General features: G+C 45.8%; 1 protein-coding gene across 1 annotated transcript; it reads right to left on the minus strand.

Moving 5' to 3' along the window:
* Window positions 1-1,546: 1,546 nt before the first annotated feature.
* Window positions 1,547-21,115, minus strand: NOL9 (nucleolar protein 9). Its single transcript, XM_088447756.1, has 12 exons — window positions 20,729-21,115; window positions 18,509-18,728; window positions 17,718-17,848; window positions 14,470-14,602; window positions 11,184-11,280; window positions 10,460-10,557; window positions 9,753-9,914; window positions 8,201-8,495; window positions 7,979-8,090; window positions 5,166-5,343; window positions 4,496-4,629; window positions 1,547-1,948 (listed from the first exon to the last, which is right to left on the minus strand). Exons 1-12 carry the CDS (start codon window positions 20,939-20,941, stop codon window positions 1,838-1,840), a joined length of 1,884 nt encoding a protein of 627 aa, XP_088303882.1. The 5' UTR covers window positions 20,942-21,115; the 3' UTR covers window positions 1,547-1,837.
* Window positions 21,116-25,500: the final 4,385 nt, after the last annotated feature.

The raw sequence follows: 25,500 nt of genomic DNA on the forward strand, positions 1-25,500 counted from the left end.
TCAGCTGGTGAGACTTCCTTAGATGTGGTCCGGGCGCTTAGAATTTATGTAGCCCGGACGGCTTCGGTTAGGAAGTCTGATTCCTTGTTTATCCTCTTTGGTTTTCACAAGAGGGGTTGGCCTGCCAACAAACAAACGTTAGCCCGTTGGCTTCGTTCCGTTATTTGTGAGGCTTATGCACAGGAGGGCTTACCTGTGCCAGCCTCTGTTAAGGCTCATTCCACTCGTTCTGTGGGTCCCTCTTGGGCTGCTAGACGTGGCGCTTCTGCTGTTCAGCTGTGTAAGGCGGCCACTTGGTCTTCAATTCAAACGTTTTTGAGGTTCTATGCGTTTGACACCTTTGCCTCTCAGGATGCATCCTTTGGGCGCCGGGTACTCCTTTCAGCACAGGAGCGTCCCCGCCCTTAGTTGTACTGCTTTGGGACATCCCCAAGGTCAACCCTGTGGACCCCCTATGGACCCTGAAGTAGAAAACAAGAGATATGGTAAGAACTTACCTTTGTTATCTCTGTTTCTACGAAGTCCATAGGGTCCACAGGGCGCCCGCCCTGACGCACCTGGCTTCAAATGGGCTGTGTGGCTGGTCACCGGTTTTCCGTCTCCTATTGCTGTGAGTATGGTTTCTTGTGTGTTCCAGTCTTCCTTCTCTCTGTTCCATATTCTCCTCCGGCCTAGGCTGCTTACCAACTGAGGTGCCTGTGGCTCGGGGGCGGGGTATAGAGGAGGACCCAAGTGCATCCTGGGAGCTAAAAGCTTAACTGTGTGGTGCCCATGGATCCTGTTCCAGCTATAACCCCAAGGTCAACCCTGTGGACCCTATGGACTTCGTAGAAACAGAGATAACAAAGGTAAGTTCTTACCATATCTCTTGTTTTTCCTGAAAGCATTTGGTTGTCAGTGTTTTCCAACATTTTGGAATCTTACAGGCGCTGAACACAGCAGAATTAGAAAGTGAACGCCCAATGAACGTTTGAAAGAGCGTTGGGTTGGTCCCGTAGAAGGCAGTGTTTGGCGGAACCAGTCGTGTGCCGCATTCAGGGACACCGCACTACACCCGTCTTCATAACCTCTCCTGGCCGATCACCCCAAAACCAGCTCTTCGCATTTACCTTAGAGCAGAGGTTCCCAACATCCACTAGAGGTTCCCAAACTCCACCATTCCAGTCCATGCTTAAACACAGGTGACTTAAATATTACTTCAGTCAATTTCATTTAAGAATCTGGGCACAAGCTAGGATATCCTTAAAACATGGACTGTAATGATGGAGTTTGGGAACCTCTGCCTTAGAGAAGTGGTTCTCAAACTTGGTCCTCAGGACCCTACACAGGTCACATTTTCCAGGTCTATGAGGAGACCTGGAAAACATGTACTGTTTGGGGTCCTGAGGACCGAGTTTGAGAACTTGTGCCTTAGAGGGTTGAGTGCATCCCAGTCACCTACAGGGAGGGGCTAAACTAATAGCTTTAATAATATATCCTATCACTTGTATAGGAACCTGACAAATCTTTGGTCTGAGAATCCAGGATAAAAGGGCCGGCCACTTCATCAAGTCTCTAACACCTTTATTGCAAAATGTCCTACATATTTATTTTGAAAGGACTTCATTCTTGTTGCATAAAATATTTACATATAATACAAATGAGCATAAAAACGCAGGTAACACTGCTAAACTTACAAAAGAAGAAAAACACAATTCACAGCTTTCAGTACAAAATTATTTTTAAAAGTATTTACATAGCAAATGTCACAGTCAATCATCTTCCAGGAGAACGCCAACAACTTAAACGTTTTAAACAGAAAATAAAATGTAACTTGATGATCACAGACGTTATACAGTTATTGATGTTCCCGTCTTTTCAGATGCTTGTTTAGCTTTATCTTCCCAGATCCGTATATAGTGAAATCGTACTCGGAGGTTACGTACGGAATGTCACCTTTGATGCCAGGCTTGACATATAAGGAGGAGAGGGAATAAAAAATATTAAATGACTGACAAAAAAGTTATGCAAATATAAAAAAGTGATGCAAGAGGCAAAAGTTTTTATTTTATTTTTAATCCTTCCATTCTGAAATGATGGAACAGCATGAGACAGCAATGTGGAAGAATAATAAACATGGCTGCCTACAGCGCCTGAACCATGGGTGTGACTTAAGCTGCATACACACTTATATAAACGATGTGCTCCATTAGCGATATTGTTAAGTGTTTACCCTGCACTGCCGGACTCAAGGTCATTACCGACACGGAGCATACACACTGAACGATATCGCTCAGTGACGGCACCCTCCCTCATCCCTGTACTTGCAGAACCTGACGGTATTGTCAGGTTGCCTTGCAAGTACGGGCGATGAATGAATTGTTAACGATGTCTTGCATACACACTGGATGATATTGAACGCGATGAACCATAACGATATATCGTCCAACTTATCGTCTAGTGTGTATGCGGCTTTAAACAAGAAACAGATTGATAAGCCCGACACCACAAAGCTGCATAATAGGACAATAAATAAGTGAAAGGTCCACAGTCCACTGGCCCAAACATATTTATTAACTTACATTGTGCAACCTCAGCTGCAGCCCACTCTAGGGAGCCATGGTGTGGTCTCGCTCAGATTAACATACAAGATAGTAAAAATAATACTGTTACGGGGGCTTACAGGTCGTGGCCTTCACCGAAAAAAGATTAAGTAAATTGAATGTCACAAAAACTTCTGGAAACACAAAGTTATAGAGCTCATACGTTCTGCAACATGACTGATCTACAGTATCAGGCACGGAGCGGGCTATTCCTGCTGGTCCCAGTATCGCATGTATCCCACACATTTCCCCCCACTAAAGCAGTAATGTGTTGAATGACATCTATTTTTGCTAGATTTAGCATATTCAATGAATGGAGAAAGGAATAAGGAGCCCACGGTGACACCTGTCTATGGTATGAATGGAGGAAGGGAAGGAGTAGTGAGCACAGTGACACCTATCTATGGTATGAATGGAGGCAGGGAAGGAGTAGTGAGCACAGTAACACCTATCTATGGTATGAATGGAGGGAGGGAAGGAGTAATGAGCACAGTGACACCTGTCTATGGTATGAATGGAGGAAGGGATGGAGTAGTGAGCACATTGACACCTGTCTATGGTATGAATGGAGGAAGGGAAGGAGTAATGAGCACAGTGACACCTATCTATGGTTTGAATGGAGGGAGGGAGGGAGGGAGGGAGGGAGGGAAGGAGTAATGAGCACAGTGACACCTGTCTATGGTATGAATGGAGGAAGGGAAGGAGTAATGAGCACAGTGACACCTATCTATGGTTTGAATGGAGGGAGGGAGGGAGGGAGGGAGGGAGGGAGGGAAGGAGTAATGAGCACAGTGACACCTGTCTATGGTATGAATGCAGGAAGGGAAGGAGTAGTGAGCACAGTGACACCTGTCTATGGTGTGAATGGAGGGAGGGAAGGAGTAATGAGCACAGTGACATGTCTATGGTGTGAATGGTGGGAGGGAAGGAGTAGTGAGCACAGTGACACCTGTCTATGGTATGAATGGAGGGATGGAAGGAGTAATGAGCACGGTGACACCTGTCTATGGTGTGAATGGAGGGAGGGAAGAGGTGATGTGCACAGTGACACCTGTCTATGGTGTGAATGGAGGCAGGGAAGGAGTAGTGAGCACAGTAACACCTATCTATGGTATGAATGGAGGGAGGGAAGGAGTAATGAGCACAGTGACACCTGTCTATGGTATGAATGGAGGAAGGGATGGAGTAGTGAGCACATTGACACCTGTCTATGGTATGAATGGAGGAAGGGAAGGAGTAATGAGCACAGTGACACCTATCTATGGTATGAATGGAGGGAGGGAGGGAAGGAGTAATGAGCACAGTGACACCTGTCTATGGTGTGAATGCAGGAAGGGAAGGAGTAGTGAGCACAGTGACACCTGTCTATGGTGTGAATGGAGGCAGGGAAGGAGTAATGAGCACAGTGACACCCGTCTATGGTGTGAACGGAGGGAGGGAAGGAGTAATGAGCACAGTGACACCTGTCTATGGTATGAATGGTGGGAGGGAAGGAGTAATGAGCACAGTGACACCTGTCTATGGTATGAATGGAGGGAGGGAAGGAGTAGTGAGCACAGTGACACCTGTCTATGGTATGAATGGAGGAAGGGAAGGAGTAGTGAGCACAGTGATACCTGTCTATGGTTTGAATGGAGGGAGGGAAGGAGTAGTGAGCACAAAGTGACACCTATCCATGGTAAGAAAGGTAAAGGGGTAGGAACAGTTAGAAGCACAAAGTATCACAGCTATGTAACTATACACAGGCTCGGGGGGGAAGGGATATTGAATGCACCAGAACAGGCAAATTGACACGCTACATTGATATTTGTAAGTAAAGCAGGGAGGATAACAAATAGTCAGCACATTATATAGTATGACTGGGGGAGGGAAGTGTTACTGAGCTGTGAAGAACACATGAAATGGGACAATACCTGGTGCTTGAAGATGCTGTGTGGTATAGAAATGTTTCCTATGAGCAGACAGTTCACCTGCGGGAGAGTCTCAGGTGGGACAGGCGTGAGAATGTGGTAAACCTTCCTCACCATATTAATACCCCGAACAATACCTAGTGATAAAGACAAAGGCAAAAAGAAAAACAAAAGTACATTATACAATAGTAGTGCCCCTAACACCCTACGCCACACAGTAATGCCCCTTATAACATTATGACGACGCCCGCCCCCCCCCCCCAGCAACTGACCTCCCCATGTCCCTCCAGCAGCCTCTCGCCTCCCCATGTGCCATCAGCAGCCAGCAGGTGTAGATCTGGGGCAGGGTGGTCGTCCAGTGTGTATGAACGACCATCATCTACAGATATATCTGTCAGCAGACAATGGGGCGATTGCGCTCAGGGGGAGATCAAACCTTCAAGAGCGATTAAGTGGAGAAGTTGCCCAACACAACCAAAGGTTTGATACATCTCATCTTATGAAATAATACACTGAGTGATGGGACAGTAATTAAAAAGAAAAACCTAACTCCTGATTAAGAACCCATCTGATGATTTTGAGAGAAAGAAAAAAAAACACACAGGTTTGACTCTACAGCATGGAAAATACATTGTGCGGTTCAGCGCCACCAATGTACGGATCAGTAGCTCACCGAACCCCAGGCAGTCGCAGATGGGAGTCTGTGTCAGTATAACGGGGCCGCTGTCCTGACTCCTGATGTCATCCAGAATGTGGCAGAGGCCGACCCAGCTGGCATTAGCAGAGTACATTATGTGAGACGGAGCCACGTCTGAATGGATGACACGCAGTGCAACCGCATTAAAGGGCACCTGGAATTACAGCGCGTTATAGCGTAAAAAAAACACCAACAGATTTATGGAACACAACACACGTTATTTACATCTTGAACTATACGTGCATTAAGGGACATGCTGCATGTAAACAACAAGTCTGCATGACTATATCCTTGCTACAACTAGGTCAGACATCCAGCACGCAGATAATGGCCATCGCTTATCGCAGTGGTCCTCAAACTCGGTCCTCAGGACCCCACACAGGTCACATTTCCCAGGTCCCCTAATTGGTGCACAGGTGAATTAATTACTCACTGACATTTCAAAAGATCCACAGGTGGAGTCATTATTTCACTTGTGATTCTGTGAGGAGACCTGGAAAATGTGCACTGTTTGGGGTCCTGAGGACAGAGTTTGAGAACCAGTGGTTTATCGGATACCAGTGTTCCCGCTAGGCTGTTTTAGCAGGGCGCGGCACCCTCCCCTTCTTCTGGAGGGCAAAAAGCATCCTGCCCTCCAGAAGCGCCCTTCCCTCACAGCCTGTGGGTGCCGTTTTCACCCGCGGGTCGCAGTGTCCCACGGGTGGGGACCCGGTATCTATTCTCCCTGTCGGCAGCGCTTGGGGCTGCCCGGCGTGTCCGTAAGTGCCGGGCATGCCCCCAAGAGTGACGAAAAAGGGGACGCATCTTATAGACACGCCAGCTTTTCAATGGCCGCGCCCCCTTTTCGGGCACGCGCACGGAAGTGCCCTCTCTAGCTACGGCCCCCTGCCTGCCGCTGGAGCTAGAGTGAACACTAGGATACAATCGGTTACCATTCTAGACACCTAAATATAAATGATGTTCTAATCCTGGAAGGGTTTTCCCTTTTGGACAACATCCTTGTTAGGACCCCCTGCAGTACACTCCCTAGAGAAGCAGGAACATTGCAGCGCATGGTAACGTGTGAGGAAAGAGCAGACTAAAAAACCACACATAGAAGAGTTTCCCATATATTGGCAGAAAGACAGAGGTTTGATATTCAGGTTACATGTTCTATATTGCTGAATACAAGTTTTATCAGTCATATGCTACAATGGGGAGTTAAGTATTTGGCTTCTGGGATTAACAATTCATGAAAAGTTACTAGTAGCACTTAATAGACAAAAGTTATATTATGTAACCAGTTGGTCCTTTACAGTCAAGATAATCCCATTTTAGCAATCAAATCACCCAGATTTAAAGTATACTCATAGACCACACGGACGTTTATGTAGCACCGTACATGGGGCAAGCATAAACACAAGTGACAGGGTATATTAGTACAGAACACGAATAGAAAGCATTGCAGTGTAACCAGGGATAGGTGATGACAAGTACAAGGGGAGGGGGAGGGGATGACAAGTACCTGCCTCCATTGTGTGCAAGCAGTGAGTGCACTGTAAGATCTCATTTGTGTAGTTTGTCTCTTAGATATGCAAATGCTGACAACAGGACTGTAAGCTGCAACTCATCTATGCAAATCCCTGACTTCCCTATTTCCTGCAGTATTACCTCTAACATTACCCGACCCCCACGTATTCCTGCACAGCATCTGTGTTACATTCTAATGCTGGGTACACACTGACAGATATATTGGCCGATCAACTGATCGGTCAATATATCTGCTGCCCGTTGGCCAGTATGTCGGTGAACGTCGTCGTTCTGCAGACATATCTGTCCATCGGCAGGTGTGTACAGGCAGTCTGCAGACCACCCGTAGTACACACACAGCGGCAGTTGCGAGGAGGGAGGCGGGACACGCCCCCTGGCCACGCAGCCAGACACAGACGATGGCCGTTCAGTGTGTATGAACGACCATCATCTGCAGATATATCTGCATAGTGTGTACCCACCTTAACACTCATCATCTACTATTCCATCTACTTTAGGGCAGAACAGAAGATCAAGGCGGTATATATTTCATCACTTCATTAACAAAGAGCCGGAGGCAATGACTCCCACCCTGCAGGATTGCCCAGTATAATAATACCTGCAAACTGAAGGATGGAGCGAGTACACTGCAGTCACAGGTGTGACCATGGCATGCAAAGGCAGAATTAAAGGGGCATACACACTTGACGATAAAAGTGAACGATAACGACATCGTTCATAACAGCCAGTGTGTATACGCGAAACGATGGACGATGTGAGCTCCCGCGGGTCTTCCACGAAGGCTGTTGTCATCCGAACATGCAGGTCAATCTGACAAGAGATTGTCAGGGACTGCATGTTCGGGGAAGTGCAGGGTGACGTCACTGAACGATATCGTCCAGTGTGTATGCACAACGTCGTTTGCCCGGGAGATCAAGGCCAAACACTAACGATATCGCTCATGGAGCATTTCGTCTAGTGTGTATGAGCCTTTATGCCATCCAATATTCATATTACGATGCTTAAAGTATATGGACCAACTAGAAGTATCTGGCTAGTTAGCGTTTAAGCGAAGTATCCGGATACTGACGACGAGGGAGCTGAGGTCACTTTGCGCATTAGGACAATGGCTGTACAAATGATAAAGGCGGTTCTGCAATTTAGGCCTAAAACAACCCAACAGACCGGCAGAATATACGAGCGCCCTAAACTGATGACCACGGGAAGTTCTCATTGACTGTAAACAAGTCGTGTCTTCCCGCAATGCTCACAGTACTCACCTCATAAGGCAATAAGCTGTTCAAGGGAATGACCTGCTCTGGGTCATACTGCTGCAATTTACTAATGTATCCCAGCATGGCAATATCACGCAGAATCCAATTGTGGCAAAGCCTTCAAAAGAAAAGAGATTTGTTGGCGAAACTGTCCCGTCTTCCATTTAATCAGTAATCAGCATCCCTTTCCCATACAATACAAAGGCGGAACACAAAGCAATTACTTACATAACTTCCATATCTCCTGCTCGCTGAAAGTCGCTCTCGATGGTAATGAGCTGATGCCCCGCTGAGGCTCTGAAGTGGAGGCCGTCCATATAATCTTGATCCTCTTCATCAGAGAAGTCCATACTTTTGCGCTTGCACCGGGCCTGCGACCAGCCCTTGGTCACAAAGCCTGCAGATTTCTTGACTAACTCGGGAGTAAGGGGCTCCATGCTGTAGCCGTCTTTTGCGGTCATCTGGACAATGTGACTCGGGGAGAGGAGATGAATTAAGTCAATCAAGAGTAACAATCCAAAGCCTGGGGAAAGGAAAACAATAGAAGAATAAATAAATATGATTAAGGGATCTTCATAATAATGAATTTAATACACATATTATGTATCCAACAAGTGTTATAATCTTACAATATCCACATTACATTGTCAAAGAGAAGCAGGTAGACATTGGGAGAAGATCAGGCGATCATGAGACAGACACTAACAATGTCTAATAATTAATTTCATATTATAGAAATTAATTGGCCAAGTGTAAAATATAACCTCCTAAAATGTACAGACAAATAAATTCAAAGAAATACTAAAAATAAAAAGGTAAGAGACTACAGACACATAGTACATTCATACTGATTACTCTTACAATCAAATCTATGGAGTAAATTAACAATCGCATAATATCTTTAAAATATTTTTATTTTTTTAAACTGCTCACAGCTTCTAAATCCACAACTAGTAGACAAAGAGGGAGGAAATAATGTGATCAAATATAAGATACTGTTTAATGTAGCCATTAACCAATATTAATAGGTCACCATAAGTATAGCTTAGAGATAGGGAGAATACGGTGTGACCGTGTGGGAGAGGGACAGTCACCCATTAGTGTAGCATAGAGTTAGGGAGATCACGGTGTGACCGTGTGGGAGAGGGACAGTCACCCATTAGTGTAGCATAGAGTTAGGAAGATCACGGTGTGACCGTGTGGGAGAAGGACAGTCACCCATTAGTGTAGCATAGCGTTAGGGAGATCACAGTGTGACCTGGTGGGAGAGAGACAGTCACCCATTAGTGTAGCACAGAGTTAGGGAGATGATGGTGTGACCTAGTGGGAGAGAGACAGTCACCATTAGTGTAGCCAAGAGATAGGGAGATCACGGTGTGACCTGGTGGGAGAGGGACAGTCACCCATTAGTGTAGCACAGAGTTAGGGAGATCATGGTGTGACCTGGTGGGTGGGGGGGGGTGGGCGGGGATACGCAGACAGTCATTCATTAGCATAGCACAAAGTTAGGGAGATCACGGTGTGACCTGGTGGGAGAGGGACAGTCACCCATTAGTGTAGCACAGAGTTAGGGAGATCATGGTGTGACCTGGTGGGTGGGGATACGCAGACAGTCATTCATTAGCATAACACAAAGTTAGGGAGATCACGGTGTGACCTGGTAGGAGAGGGACAGTCGCCCATTAGTGTAGCAAAGAAATTAGGGAGATGATAAAAAGTAGAACATTCCACCTCACAGCCAAATGCTGACAGGCTTAACACCAGAACAGATGAAGACTACCTTTAATCCAACCCATGGTATTAATAATCAGGGGTTGGTCTCGCTTATAACAAGTGATGACGTATTTCACAGATTCGATAAACCGTTCCATGTCCTGCTCACAAGACGTCTCTCCAAAGTAAACCATTTTGTCGGGGGTTCGCTGGTGAGTATATGGAGGACCTAGCAAACAAAGAAAAAGAAAATTAGACCTTCAAATAGTGGGGCCACACCAACAGTCAGCGAGTCCCGGCCGGCGCTGTTTGGCAGAGTTTGGGGTTACAGTTAGTGTTGCTAACCTATTTGAATTTTGGACTACGCTGCAGCCCCACCTCAAATACCGCCACTGTCTGTCACACACTAAGTCACAAGGGTCAGGGTATACTATGCTTTTACCCACTATTTCCGCTTTGAATGAAAGCACAGCATGTGGCTAATTACACGTCAATGAGAAAGCAAGAGAGAATAGCACTTCTGCTGATCCAGCTACCTATAAATTTAGATCCTCCATTAACACAGAGAAACAGCAGCAATCTCTAGGTAAAATTAAAATTCAACATCTTTACTGCAGATTCGGTCCATGAATGAAGGAAATTTCACACGTCGTGCTTTCCCATGACTAATATTTCCACGCGCTTGTCAGCATTTTAAAACTTCATAGATTTTGCAGCAGATCCCTTTAAAACAAATACCACATAAAACGAACATACATACATTAAGGCGCTTACCCAGAAGAGGCTCGTCAATGCTCAGCAATGAAATACACCCGGGAGGGGTAAACTCTGTTTGCCCCAGGTCACAGTCTAAGTAATCAACACACGGGATTCTAATAATAAATAAAACAAACAGGATATATTGGCTAGTTACAAAGGCAGGTATCATAAGCCAGACAAAGGGGATTTACTAGGATATCTGGAAGCCCATAATGGATTTTAGTGCCACAAGTAGCCCAAGGGCTTACTATTAATCATACAGTAGGACGGCCAAGAAAAAAAAAAAAAAAACAGCTGATTACACCTTTTTAAAATCTCTCTGAAAGGTGATTTGTATGACTGCCAGTCACAGACAGACTTGTAGCTCTGAGCAGGTCATGTGATGTTAGAGGGGAGAGAGGGAGGGGAGGGATATCACAGTGCTCACAGAGCTCAGAGGGACATTCCAAGGTAATTACCAAGATACAAGGAAAAACCACAACAAATTTTCATGAGATTGACGCTTTATACTGCAATTATGAAAAAATATATAGGTTGAAATATTCTAACCATTATCCCATGCAGATCTGTCCTCTCAAACACAATTACACAAGTAGGCAGGTTACAACCTCCAGCAATAATCTGTGCCTTGGAGTATTGTGATGATCAGGAAGGGAAACCAATGAACGCTTGTTACTGTGTGTAACCTGACTTTATAAAGAAATACTGTAATAAAGGAAATGCAGAAATAAAAGTTTACCGGCTTAGTAGTTGGTTGATGAGATATCTATTAAAAGTTGATTTTCCAACATTGTTTGGGCCACAAACGAGAATGATGGGGCAGCCGTTATCTTCCTCTGTAAAATGGCAATAAAGCAGCTTTATAGATTGGAAACACATTAAATGGCCGTCAGTAGGAATGATAACACAATCAAACGCTTATTTCATGTTTTTCAAAAGGAAAAAATAAAATTACGAAATAACACTGTAGCACAGAACGCTGCATTTCAGTAAATTCTGAAATGTAAAATAAGGTTGTTTTTTGGGTTTTATTTAAATGATTTAGGCCCGATACCCAGTGGTGTAGGTTAAACCCAGTAGTGTTGGCATTGCCAAGGAAGGACAGCCCACTGACCCATGTGTGGTCACCTGAATGTGAGTGAATAGACCATGCTGTGTCACCAGCACTACAGAATGCAGGTGTGATGGGAAGTGGGTAAGGGGTCCCTGGTACCAATGGAACTGCCATAGAGTATGCACTGCAGAGATTCTCTGGATTGAAAATTAGCAAAAAACATAGGCAGAGCTCATTTTGGGGTCTATGTACTAAGCGCCTTGGAGAGAGATAAAGTGGATGGAGCCAATCAGCTCCAAAATGGCATTATTCAAACACAAGTCCATTTACTAAGCCTTGGATGGAGATAAAGTACCAGCCAACCAGCTCCTGTAATTTTTCAAGCACAGCCTGTAAGGAGCTGATTGACTGGCATTTTATCTCGATTCCAGGCTTAGTAAAGAGACCCCATAGTAAAGTGACGGTTAGGAGCTGATGGCTGGCACATTATCTCCATCCACTTTCTCTCTCTTCAAGGCTTAATGCATAGACCCCTTTATCTTTTTTCTATACTTCTTGGTTTGATCCAAATGAATGGCCTTTCCACCACTATAATGGAGAACCATTATATCTCATACTGCTGTTCTGTCTTATACCCCTTTTACACCAGAGCTTAAACCCGGGTTATTGCAGGGTTAACTCGGGCAGCTCCCTGGTGTAAAAGGGGAGAGGGTTGGATCGCCGGGTCGACCCGGCAATCCAACACAGGTAAATAGCAGGGTTTAACACGGGCGTAGCCCGTGAAAACAGCGCACTCCGGGTCACGATGACCTGGAGTGCGCTGCAAGCCGGCCAATTGGTCCGGCTTCAGTGGCGCTTGGAGAGGACGTCATCTCCAAGCGTCCACTTTCACGCCGGGAAATCCGGGTCTATGCAGAGCCGACTCCAGTGTCAGCGGCGCCGACTTGGGAATATCCCGAGTCGGCAAAATTCCGGGTCTGATCCGGATAGGAAACCTGTTCCAACTCCGGGTCAGACCCGGAATTTTGATGGAAAAGGGGTATTAGTGTTCCTTGTTATATTTAAGTTTCCAGCTCATTAATAACACCATTATAAATACTTCTCCACCCCCATACCATTTGATTTTATGAGTTGTAGGCTCAGTAAGATTATCTTTGTCTCTTGATGTATCCATCTGCCTCATAAGCTGCATACACACGTAAAGATTTTCTGTCCAACCATCCAACTAGTTGATTGGTTGGAATGAAAATCCGGTAAGGGATGAAAGCAAATGACAAATCAGCAATTTGCTCCCAAACACCAGAAAATGGACAAAAACTGTTTGAACAAATTGTTTAGATCAAACATTTAACAAACTTGTCTGAACGACCATTTTCATCTGTTTTCTGGCATTTAGGAGCAAATTGCTGATCATCAGTTACTCCCATACGTTACCAGATTTTCATTTCAACCAATCAACTAGTTGGATGGCTGGACAGAAAATCTTTACGTGTGTACCCAGCTTAAGCCTTAAACTCTCCCTTGTATCCTCCCCATTATATCGCTACATATCAATTTTGCATAAGCCAATTAAGGTTATTCCTATATAACTAACAGAAATGGTCACACCCACTGTACCATGTTTTGGAGGTGCAGTTTCCCAGAGCCGGGCATCACTGAGTGACTTGCGGAGCACTTGTGGTGCCGCGCAAGTGCATACCACTTACAGAGGGCGGCTCAGCAGATGAGCACTTTATAAACCTAAATTTCATATGGACAAATTTTATACAGATGGAACTGAAATTAGACAAGTCATTGGGGCCAGAGAGCTACATCCAAGAATACCAAAATAGCAGATTATGCCATTAACTAGGATATTCACCACCCATTGCCTAATAACTGGATTAGTTCCTGGAAACAGCAAAATTAAGTTCAGGTTTAATGTAGGAAGACAATGTACCAAAAGCAGTGGGTAAGACTAGTTGGATGCAAGTGGCTTCATTTAGTGTGGGGCAAATCCAACCAACGGGCGCAAACCACACTGCGATGTAATGGTGTAAATGTCGTGTTCTCGTCTGCACAGTGCTTTAAATGATTTATTTCCTCAGAGTGTTTCTCTCTGAGTACGTACACACACTGCGCAGTGACTGGAGCTCTGAGAGAAAACACCATCTGTAACCGGTGAGCAAGCTCTTCTGCAGCCGCACAACACAGGCCGCAAGTGGGTTATTTCTGAATAAAACGGTGCTGCGATCACATGATAAATGTACCAGAACTGTGGCCTCGACTAGGGATGACCACTGGAAATCGATAGTTAGCAACCATAGCGATGTTCTCGAATTTGATGCAAGAACTTTTTTTTCCTGCATGTTTTTCGATGATTTGCCAGCCATCGGATGCAACTCTCCGATGCCCATGTAACAGCTATGGACACCCGGAAGCTGAGCCATTGCGCGCATGCGTAAAAGCGCCGGCTGCTTCTGTGCACACGCACAATGCAACCTTTGATGGTTATACCAGTGAATGGATTCGATAGGATGGCTAGCAGCCATCACCCTGCTTGCTTTGCCATCTGTAGCCTGGCAACCAATCAATGCTGAGCTTCAGATCCCTGTCCCTAGCCATGACCTCACCAATGTAGAATTCTCCCCACCATACTCAAGAAGACCGCTGTTACAGGAAATATATAACATTCTGCACAGAAAAATTTAGTACACAGAGTTAAAAATGTATGGTTATTTCAAATTAATGTATAGGAGCCCTAGATAAAACCATATGGGGTTTATTGAAATAGACTCACCCCACGAGTCCATGTAAGTAAGTGCAGCTATATGCTGCACTTAGAGTAGCTCCGGACTTGCCGGCTTTTGTTTGCAGCCCCATAGAGCGAATTGAACCCACCCCTATATGTAGATTTTTTTAGACGCTGAGCAGTTAGTAGCAGAAACCAGTTAAGTTACAAAATAGTTATATATAAATATATTTTACGTACCAAGGCAAGCGTGAACCAGCTGTTGTGCTGCGGAGACCGCGTCCTGTGACATGCTAATACCAATCTCTGGGTCGCAGCTCTGAATACCAATAGAGTGCAAGACCGCATCTTCCATCTTAGCACGTTTTCTTTTCTGAGGACAGGAAGAGACGGTTTTACAGCTCGTTATTCCTGTGATACCAGGCGCATCATCCAATCACAGCCAAGTCTCAGCTCTCTTCCTAAGTCACATACCACAGAGAAGATGGTTGTCCAGAGGTGCCCAACTGGGGTGATCCTGGCCCTGTGTGTGGGGAGTGATCAGCTAAGCAATGAAGGCACCCACCCATCAGAGGAAGATTGGTTTGTCGATTGTGTACATCTTGTATAAATGTGTGCAGTGCAACAACAGATACTGCAGGGAGCAGTGATCAACCAAATTCAACATACCACTACATCTAGAAATTAAAAAGGTACACCAACCCTATTTCTAATATTAGCAGATAAACAGAGGACACAGAAGGTGCTACAAACACTAACTCTCTGCAAGCAGTCACTTATTCATGTGCTATATACATGATGCAGTTACTTTACCTACGATAGGGATGGCGGGGGGGTGGGTGGGGGGGGGTGGATTGGTGTTAGGTTAAGGCACCACGGGGGCTTTAGGGATAGGCACCCCCGGATGTGGGTTAGGTTTAGGCACTAACAGGGAGTATTAAGGTGCACATGGGGGATGGGTTAGGGTAAGGATACAGAAACGGAGGGTTAGGGTTGGGGGTGAAGGGGGAGAGGGTTAGGATACTTACCTACTTCCTGTTGGGATTCTGAGCATCAGGATGACGCTGTCAGTATTTTGACAGCCGGCATCCCGACAGCTGGTCTCCCATACCCAACCCTAGTGTTCACTCTAGGTCCGGCGCCGGACTTAGAGAAAGGACAAATCTGCGCGCGTGCTTCCGGAAAAGGGGCGTGACCAAGGAAAAGGGGTGTGTCTTTAAGATGCTCCCCCTTTTTGTCACTCTTGGGGGCGTGTCCGCCACTTACAGACATGCCGGGCTGGCCCCAAGCGCTGCTATCAGCGTGAATGGATGCTGGGTGCATGCGCCTAGCATCCATTCACCAGTGGTGACCGCTACACCGCAGTTTTCCCCACCCGCAGGATGTTTCAGCAGGGCGCCGCGCCGGAGGGCAGAGTGCTTTTTGCTCTTTAGAAAAAGTGCAGTGTGCAGAGCCCCGCAAAAACAGCCTAGCGGGAACGTTAAACCCTATACAACAGCTATGGGGCATTGCAATTTGAACTGGACAAATGACAGCAATCAGAGATAGATACAGAATTGGAGAGATTAAAGCAGAACAGACAGAAAATGCAGTCCTGCAATATTGTCCACATTTTCACCTACACGATCTCACCATAGAGGACTACAGACATCTGATAGAGCAAGCATTTAGTGCCTTATTGTAATCATCTAGATCAGTGCTTCTCAACCTTGGTCTTCAAGACACCCTACAGTCCAGGTATTAAGGATATCAATGCTTGAACAGATGGGTAAATCAAAATGTCTAATTCAATTATCTGTGCTCAAGCATGGATATCTTTAAAACCTGGCAGTTCGTGTCTTGAGGACCAAGATTAAGAAGCAATGATCTAGAGCAGTGGTGTCAAACTCGGGCCCTCCAGCTGCAGTGGAACTACACATCCCAGCACGCAGTGCCACAGTTTTGCTATTAGGACATGCTAAAAGTGTGGCAGGGCATGCTGGGATATGTAGTCCCACAAAAGCTGAAGGGCCCGAGTCTGACACCACTGCTCTAGAGAATTACAATAAGGCACTAAATAATCGCTCTATCAGATGCCCATTGCCCTCTATGGTGAGATGACCAAAAAAAAATGCTCTGCTTTGTATCCAGGAAATGAAGGGACACTTCTAAAAACTATCTGTACTGCAATGAGGGTTGGGAAAAACACAACACTCTCTGGACCTCATGCTTCGTTCTGCGCAAACTACTCTGTGCGATCGCAGCCCGCTCGCTCAGCAAAGACAGCCCAGTGAAATGAGTGACAGGAGAGGCCGTTTGTGGGTGGTAACAGGGGCAGGCCACTAATAACGGGGGAGTGGAGGTGCGAACGCAGGCGTGCCTGAGTGTTTCAACGCCGTTTTAGAGGCGTGCATAATTAACACGCAGCGTCATAGTACACGTCACATGCCTGGTTTTTACACTGAAGTCCTCGCAGTGCTTGACGTAGGGTAAGGCAACCACAAGCGCTGCGATCGCATCCGATGGTGCTCGATGTACCAATGTTTTAATACACTTCCTGGAGATGACGTGTTGCTGGTGGGCGGCTCTGCCTGTGTGATTGGGTGTATGCTGGCCGCTCGCTAAGACATGGTGGGTGTGCTTATGCCTTGGCGAGCGATCGCTTCCCGTGGCGTCACTTTGACAAATTTGCATACCATGGGTGCGAGCGATCGCATCTAGCGAGAGACTCTGAATGAGGTCCTCTGTGTCTTACAAAGGACAGGCCGAGCAGGTTAGTTTTCACTAATAGTTTGGATTCAGCCAAATCTGACTTCCCAACAAACCTGGCTTGCACCCTACACAACAGGAAGACGTCCGCAGAACAGGTGTCGATATTGTGTTTATTAGCAAACCAAAGTTTTATTTATTTCTGGGTCCATAAAAAAAAAAAAAAAAAAAAAATGTATTTGCAATAACTAGGTTTTGGTAACTACAATAGAATCTTTGCCATCAATCTTCATGGAAAGGACTCGTAGGGCCTAATGCAGTGTAGAAAGTAAGCAGTTTGCAGAACATAAGAATATATTACGTGTGTAAGCACTGCACATGCTCCGGAAACAAGTGTACACAAGTATCGGTGATGCAAAGTCACTGGGATGCCAGGAACATCTCTGCTTGCGACAGAAGAAGCAACTGGCCAGTGACGGAGATTTCTCCCGTAAGCGTATTTCCGTGATGGCACGTCTACGGAACGGCAGGTTTTGCAGAGTCTGACAAAAATGCAAGTGTACATCTTCCCAGCTTATCATTTGCACCAAGATTAGGCTGATGGCAGCAAATCAAATGCACAGATAGGGGTGAGCGGAGCACAATCAGCGCACAACTGTGCATACGTGTAAATATATACGTGCAATTTGCTCTATACAAACAAACGGGAGCAACTACGGTGGATTTGGTTCAACCCAGGATCACACCCGTAGTGTGACTTTACCAAAAAGCTCAAGACGTTTATGCAGAGAGTAACCTACCGGTGGCGTCCAGAAGATGTTGGCGTAATCTGGATGGCTCACGATATAGCTGCTTGTTGTATCTTCTAGTCGCTCCAGCAGCAAAATGGAGCATGAGGATTTAAAGATTTTCATTACTGCCCGTCTGCAATCTGAAATGTAGGAGGGATTTGGATTAGGTAGAGTCAAATGGACGCACGTTTCTGGTTTGGCAAAATGTACACAGGAAATAAGACCATTTTTGTTGTGAAAAGAAAAGAAAAAAATAAATAAAACTGAAATACTTATTTTGTTATTATTACTTAATCTGTCTGCACAACATCCCAGGGCTCCAGTATGCAAATGAGGGAGAAGCCACTTGGTACCATGCTTTGCGGTAGGAGAGGAAACTCAAATGAACACTGAACCGATACCCCCCCCCACCCTTGCTGGATGACTCATTTATTGGTATAATCCCTAATCTGCCCGTCCACCTTTAGATATCTGCAGCCATGTCTTTATATCATCGGACAGCATTATACTTGTTTCCCTGGGATAGGATGGTTTCCAGCACAGGGAGCAGAGTGATGCATCACAGGGCGAAGAAAATAAAGAACTGTTCCTGATGATATAACTACATGGCTGAAAATAACCGACTCATATGCTCTAAACATAGCGGCAAGAAAAGTGTCTCCATGACGCCACTAGATTCCAGGACCATTGGCTCAACACACAAAGTAGGTGTATGCAAAGGGGAACTCCAGCTTCATACCCTGGGGCAGCATTACCAGAATTACATAAATCATCAATAATCCAGCGAATACCGGCATTACCTAGAGAGAGATATCCACGCAGCAACAACCTGGCCTCCAAACAGATCTCTTTCCGAGTTTTAGAGTTTTTTTTCTGTTTCAGCCCTACAATTGTCAGAGGTGAATGTGTTTTGGGGGAGAACAGCTCGTAAGGGGTTTCATTGGAGTTGATAGTTAAGCCGAGCACTTCCACGCTGCCGTACAAGCACGTCACCACGCATTTCCCCATGAAGGTCAGTTTCTGCATAAAACAAGCACAGAAGAAGTGTTATCCCTCCGTAAGACAGACAAGATGTTTTGCGGACATGACATGAGAGAGTCAACTATAAGATGAGGAAGACCCGCTGGAGCTGATAAGAGGATTAACCCAATTACATGCATTGGACAGTATCTGTAATTGCAATTTATTAACAATCACATGTACTTCTATGAACATATGGGAAAGCTGGTGTAGGGTGCTTCCATTTCAGCTCCTTATCTAGGTATAAATGATGCATTTGGTTTTTATATGAGTGATGATATGGTATTATATTTACATATATTATGGTCAGTATACAGTGTGAATAGGTAGGATTACAGTCAATGCATGCATAGTATTATTACCGCCAGCGTATTGGGCATACCACCCCACGTGGGATCATGTCAAGACAACCCACTCCCCAATCCGCCCAATTGACAGGGGGGAAATTCCGCCTGTTTCGTGTATGACCAATCGAGAGTGTCTCGCCAAAATAGGGACATCTCGAGGGCATGTTATTGCACTCCGCACACATAATGGCAAGAAACTGCGCATGTGCCGCAGCGGACAGACAGATTTTTGCATATCTTCAGCGATTCTGAGACGGACAGAACTCATCCGCTTCTCACAAAACCGAGCGTAGGCCTGGAAGAGAACTGTCTCACGGGCACGTAGCCAGAGTTCTGCTCTATTCTTAAGGCGCGCATATGGGGCATTATCATCCCTTTAACAAAATATCTGAACTCAGAAGGCGGTAGCATACGGCACAGGACGCGACTCAGAACCAGGCCCATTATGTATCAATAACAGTTACAGAGCTGTATTCAATTTGAGCGGACCCGCGATACTTTTTCGCCTCCCCGGACTTTTCGCCTGTTTCGCAGGGGGAAAAGTATCGCGCGCGTGCCCTCGTATTGCCGTATTCAATTTGAAAGTAGGCGAAAAAGGGACCCGGCGAAACTGAAACAAGCGGAAAGTCCTGTCAGATTTGGGGAAAAGATGCTCTGACATGGGGGTTAGCTATGGTACCCCCCAATTTGGCTTGCTGAAGATATTTGGTGTTGTTAAACGGGCTCAATAGCTGCTAAATAGCGTTTTTGTATAAGTGATGCAGAATAGTTTTCAGGAGGTTTTTTTGCAGAAAATAACTTCTCAGCAAATTTGGGGTACTTGAAGATGGGGGTCAGCATATTTAAAAGTTGCTAAAGTTGAAAAAATCGTGAAAAATCCACCTGCCGCAATCCCCTGCAATGAAAAAAAACACCTGGGGCAGACTTGGGGACCCCTCTGGAGTCTAGTTCGCTAGTTTTAACTTTGTCCCCCAACATTTTTTTTTCGCCCCCAAAGTCAAAGTGATTTTTTTTGGGGGTGTTCTTAAAAATTTTTTTTACAGTTTACCTTTGGGGGGACTGTGAAGGCTGCATCGGGGGTTCCCGCAACATTGCACCCCAAAACCCCAATTCTGTACTTTTTTCCGCCTGCTATTCATAGGCGAAACTTTTCCGCCTATTACACTGCATTGACTTTCCGCCTAGGCGAGAAGTCTTCCAAATTGAATACGGAGTAAAATCAAAACAGGACATAATAACGTCATCAGCGAAAAGCTTCCGCCAAAAACAAACGCTTCAAATTGAATACGGCGCTTAGTCAGTGTGCCCCTATGAGGGGCATGGGGGTGGAGGTGTATCTAAACTTAAAAAGAGATAAAGTTAGTCAGTGTGCCCCTATGAGGGGCATGGGGGTGGAGGTGTATCTAACCTTAAAAAGAGATAAAGTTAGTCAGTGTGCCCCTATGAGGGGCATGGGGGTGGAGGTGTATCTAACCTTAAAAAGAGATAAAGTGGAGAAATTATCCACAGCAACCAATCAGCTTCTAGAAATCATTTCATAGTGTCACTGATAAAAGGTAGCTAGAAGCTGATTGGTTGCTATGGGCAACCACTCTCAAACGCTTGATACGCCTACCCTCCCTATATATGATCACCTAGCCCGGAGGCACTGACCTGGCCGGGCCCCAGCACCATCACACAGATGCCCTCCTCCACCAGCAGAGCGTTGCGGCCCGGGCTCTCCTCGGAGGTGCTGGGCTTGGCCTTGGGCTGCTCGGAGGCGGCTAGCTTGCAGCGCTCGGCCAGCAGTTGTCGTTTCTGGGCAGAGGGGCCCTTCCCCGGCCGGACCCTGAAGGAGGGGCCCGGGCGAGCGCTGAGCGGCTTCATGGCGGTGAGAGCCCGGTGCGGTCACGGTGCGGATAGGAGACGCCAGAGACTAGAGCGCGCTGCCTGCTCAATGGACAACCATCAGCTTCCCCGGCGTGGAGCCTGGCGTGGAACGATGATTGACGGCCAGGGAAGTGGCATCTGCAGTACCCAGGACTACTTCCTGTTCGCCCTGTCTACGGGGCTGCGTCACTATGCCCCGCCCACAGAACAGACTTTGAGACTACATCCGCCCTGAGACTGGCACTGGCAGGGCATACTGGGACTTGTAGTTCGTTTTTTGTTTTGAAGCGGGAAAGCTAGAACCTTCAACTCTATGACATGTAAAAGTGGAAACTGGTTGAAGTAATTTAAGTTTTGTGTATCTGTGAGGGGAATGCAGCAGACAGCAATACACAAAGTTATTATATCCTGAGTAAGTATAGGGATTCAGAGCCTGACTCGGGATCGCAGTTGCTTATACGCACGCAATCAGCCGATTGTTGCGTTCTACAAATGCATTGCAGAGTGATTGACAAGGAAGTGCTGTTTGGGTGGTAACTGCAGCGAAACACAGGTGTGCCAGTGCGTTTGGACGCTGTCGCAGGGGCGTGCATATATTATCCACTGCGATGCCCTTTGCAGCCTGGGGCCTAATAGCCTGCGCTGAAGTTATGAATACCTGAGTAAGGGCTGACCTTGTGCAAGTGTGCGTCAGGCTGCGATGGTACTCGATTGTGCCGATGGTTTCGCAGTCTTACTAAACATTACGGATATGTGTAAGGTAAAGTGGGCGTCCTTATGTTGTGCTGCGGAATGCATTGCGATCGCAGTGGATTAGCATACTATCGCAGTTGAATTGCGTACGTACTCGCTATTGCATTCGCAGTTGCATTCCGTAATGAATGGGGCCCTCAGTAAGTAGCAAGACATTCATATGCCTCTGATACTTGTCTTTACTGTGAGTCCCCAGTCTATTCCAATATACGACGTATGTCTATAAAATAACGAGACTGTGATTCCACCTAGTAAACAAAGCAGTCAGAACCCGTTCTAACTGCATACGTAATAACCTTGACCTTGTCTGTACCTGCATGACAAGCAGCAACGCTCTATGATGTTCAGTTGATTGTGAGTCGCCATTTAATTTGGTTGTGTTTTCTGTAGAGTGCCGAAAAGATGCTAAGTTTAAAAGTTGAAGAACGCGTCATTTTGAATTTTTTTGTAAAATTGCACAAAACACCAACAGAATGTTTTCAGCTGCTTACTACGGCCTATGGGAATGACTGCCTGTCTCGTAATCACTTGTGATGAGACCTGGATCTTCCAGTACGATCCTGAAACCAAAAGACAGTCAATACACTGGAAAACACCGTCATCACCAAGAATGAAAAAAGCTCGTCAAAGCAAATCAAAATTCAAAGCAATGCTCATTGTTTTTTTCGATATCAAGGGTGTAATTTTGCAAGAATGGGTTCCAGAAGGCACAACAGGTAACCAGCATTATTATAAGGAAGTTTTGAAAAAGCTGAGAGAGAGAGTCAGAAAGAAACGGCCGCAACTGTGGAAAAATGGTTTCATTCTTCACCAGGACAATGCGCCTGATCACAAAGCACTTTTTGTGAAGCAGTTTTTGACCGACAATCACATTACTACACTCATACATCCTCCATATTCGCCCGATTTAGCACCTTGCGACTTTTTCCTTTTCCCAAAAGTAAAATCAGTGCTTAAAGTAGGGATGGGGAACCTCAGGCCCGGGGGCCGTATAAAGCCCCCGGAATCATTTGGTCTGGCCCTCTGAGCTTTTTTCTTCTAGCCTCATTTGGATAGCAGGGTGCCTATAATGGCACCCTGCAGCCAAAATCTATGCAGCAGTGCCGCCTGGAGCATCCTTAGGACGCTTCAGACGGTCACACCTCAGGATGCTCCAGGCATTGCTGTAATCACTGGCAATTGTGGCCCCGTCCCCGTGTGACATCACATGAAGGGGGCGTAGCCTGCACCGGGCCCACAAATGATGTTATATATCTCAAAATAGCCCTCGGCAGAAAAACGGTTCCCCACCCCTGGCTTAAAAGGACACATTGTGAATCAGTTGATGCTGTAAAGAAGAAAACGGCAGATATGTTGAAACATCTAACAGAAATTGATTAGCTCCATGCCTTCCACCAGTGGAAAACAAGACTACAGCGATGTATTAGTTTAAATGGGTGATATAATATATTGAAGGGGACAAACATTAAATTTGTAATACCAATAAATAAAGATGAGTAATTTAATCTCTCGTTATTTAATAGACATACCTCGTATTTCACCTATCCAATTAATTTTGGATTAGACATTTGCGCAAGAAATAATAACTTTCTGAATAAATTTTGCACGTAACGGTTCACTGATGTAGTTATATATTTTCAAAACCATAAACTTTACTATCTCCCCCGTAGGAGGCTGCAGAAACGGATGAATCTTGTGATTTTCCGCCGGCCGTGTATGCGTCTAAAACTGAAAACTGGGTCTGCCGTGCACTCACGAAGCCCCACAGTGTCAAGTAGCTCCGCCCATGTCGCAACTGGGTGGCGACTATTTGGACGTACAAAATAGCTGCGTCTCATGGGAGTGTTGTGGGCATGTCTGGCACAGCTGGGAGTGTACGAGTATATATTCAAGATGTAGTCATTATCCCGACGCAGACCATGCCGAAGGATAGAATCCCAGCTCCGTAATGCCGACAGTACTCAGATTCCCGGCTCCAGAATCCTGACGGCTGTGGTACCAACGGGATTAGGTTTAGGGGTAAGCTGTGGGAGGGGATGGTTAGGCTGTGGGTGGAGGAGCAGTTAGGGTGCGGGAGGGGAGGGTTAGCCTGCGGGAAAGTTGAGGTCGGGGAAGGGTTAGAAATGAATGCTTACCTGTATGCGTCAGGATTTCGCTGCCGGGATTCTCAGCGTCGGGATTGCATACACAACCCATATATTCTGTTGCTTTTCCATTGTATGGATAACTGATTTGCCTAAAGAATGCTACTTATAGGGGGAATGTATCAAGGCTTGATTCAAGCCTTGGAGAGAGAGAAAACGAAGAAGTTGCCCAGAGCAACCAATCAGCTTCTGTCATTTATACAGTATAGTACAGTCTTTAAATTGAAATGACAGAAGCTGATTGGTTCCTTTGGGCAACTCTTCCACTTTTATCTCGCTCCAGGGCTTGATACATCTCCCCTATAGTGCTTACAGACTATGGACCTGATTCAGAGGTTTCTGCAATGACGATATTTACGCAGATCAAGTGATTTTTAGCTATGGTGCATGTGTGAAGGCTGTACTGGGCACGTGCAGTGATTGCCGTGTGATTACGCTCGCACAGAGGATTCATATGCAAAGTGAGTGACAGGTAGTCAGCGTTTGGGGGAGGTAACGGGGTGGTGGCTAGGCAAACGCACGCATGTCGGAACCCTTTAAACGTTGTTTCATGGGCGTATATAAATTAGCCACAGCTATATCCTTTGCAGCACGAGAGCTCTCCGCGTGTCAGGAGAGACGCAGTGTTTGAGACAGATCAGACTTCATTTAGAAGCTGCGTGGCTGCCCGATTTGCATCGATGCTCCTGATGGTTACGCTGATGCCCAAAGTCAGATGGATATGAGAAGGCAGCAGTGAGCGCCCCTATGTGCTCGGGGAAGCTTTGGAAGGCATTAGCTTATTATAGCAATTGCGATCCATGAGAGATCGCAATTTATTTGCGATAATTGATACATCTCCCCCATAGTCTGTAATAGGTCAGTTTCTCATTAACCAGTGGGAAATTATGGGGCAGCAAATGACTTATTTAGCTTAAAGTGGTAGTGGTATTGTCCTGGGAGTCCAATAATCGTAAAATAAGTTGTTGGTTTTTTTTTTGGGGGGGGGGGGGGTCTTGGAAGATATGTCCTTCACTATTTGCAACCCTGCCAGGTCCAGGAAGTCTGCGTCCGACGACACAGACGCTGGGCTCAGCACTCCTACAAAACGGGGGCGACGTGTTCTGCTTTTTATATTACGATCATGTATAATAAAATATTTGAACTTATAAAGAATATGTTATATTTTATTGTATTCTCAGTGCAACATATATGTATAGACCAGAGGTTCCCAAACTGTGCGCAGGTGCCGCGGCTGGAGGGAGGCTGCTGTCAGTTTTTTTTTTTCTCTAATACATCGCGATTGGAGGCGGGGCAGTGGTTAGGCGCTGTTACCGGGGTGCCGCGGCCGGAGGGAAGGTGCTGTCAATTCTTTTTTTTTTTTTTGTAAGTGCATCGCTATTGGAATGGGGGTGGGGAATCTCGGCGGTTAGATGCGATTGTGTAAAGTTTAGCAAATTCAGGTTTGAGTCGGGCTGCGAAGGGTGCGATGTGCTGGTCCGTTGCCGACGTTTTGACGCCGTTGCAACGGCACATCGCACCCTTCACACGAAATAGGATTGACTCCTTTGAGGAAGATACTGTATCTTCATAAAATGATGAGAGTATTTTGATTCTACTTTTATACTTTTACAGATGCTAACAACAACATCACAGATTCAACAGTAAGAATTATTTACA

This window comes from Taudactylus pleione, unplaced genomic scaffold, assembly GCF_031769625.1.
Source record: "Taudactylus pleione unplaced genomic scaffold, aTauple2 ptg000437l, whole genome shotgun sequence".
In the NCBI taxonomy this organism is placed as follows: Eukaryota; Metazoa; Chordata; class Amphibia; order Anura; family Myobatrachidae; genus Taudactylus; species Taudactylus pleione.

Excerpts from the sequence above, each read along its gene's own strand:
- NOL9 (XM_088447756.1), bottom strand. The coding sequence starts at position 20,941 with ATGAAGCCGCTCAGCGCTCGCCCGGGCCCCTCCTTCAGGGTCCGGCCG. Across the intron at positions 14,603-17,717 it reads ACATCTTCTGGACGCCACCG|AAAAGAAAACGTGCTAAGAT; the intron begins GTAGGTTACTCT and ends TCCTGTCCTCAG. Across the intron at positions 10,558-11,183 it reads ATCAACCAACTACTAAGCCG|AATCCCGTGTGTTGATTACT; the intron begins GTAAACTTTTAT and ends ATTTATTATTAG.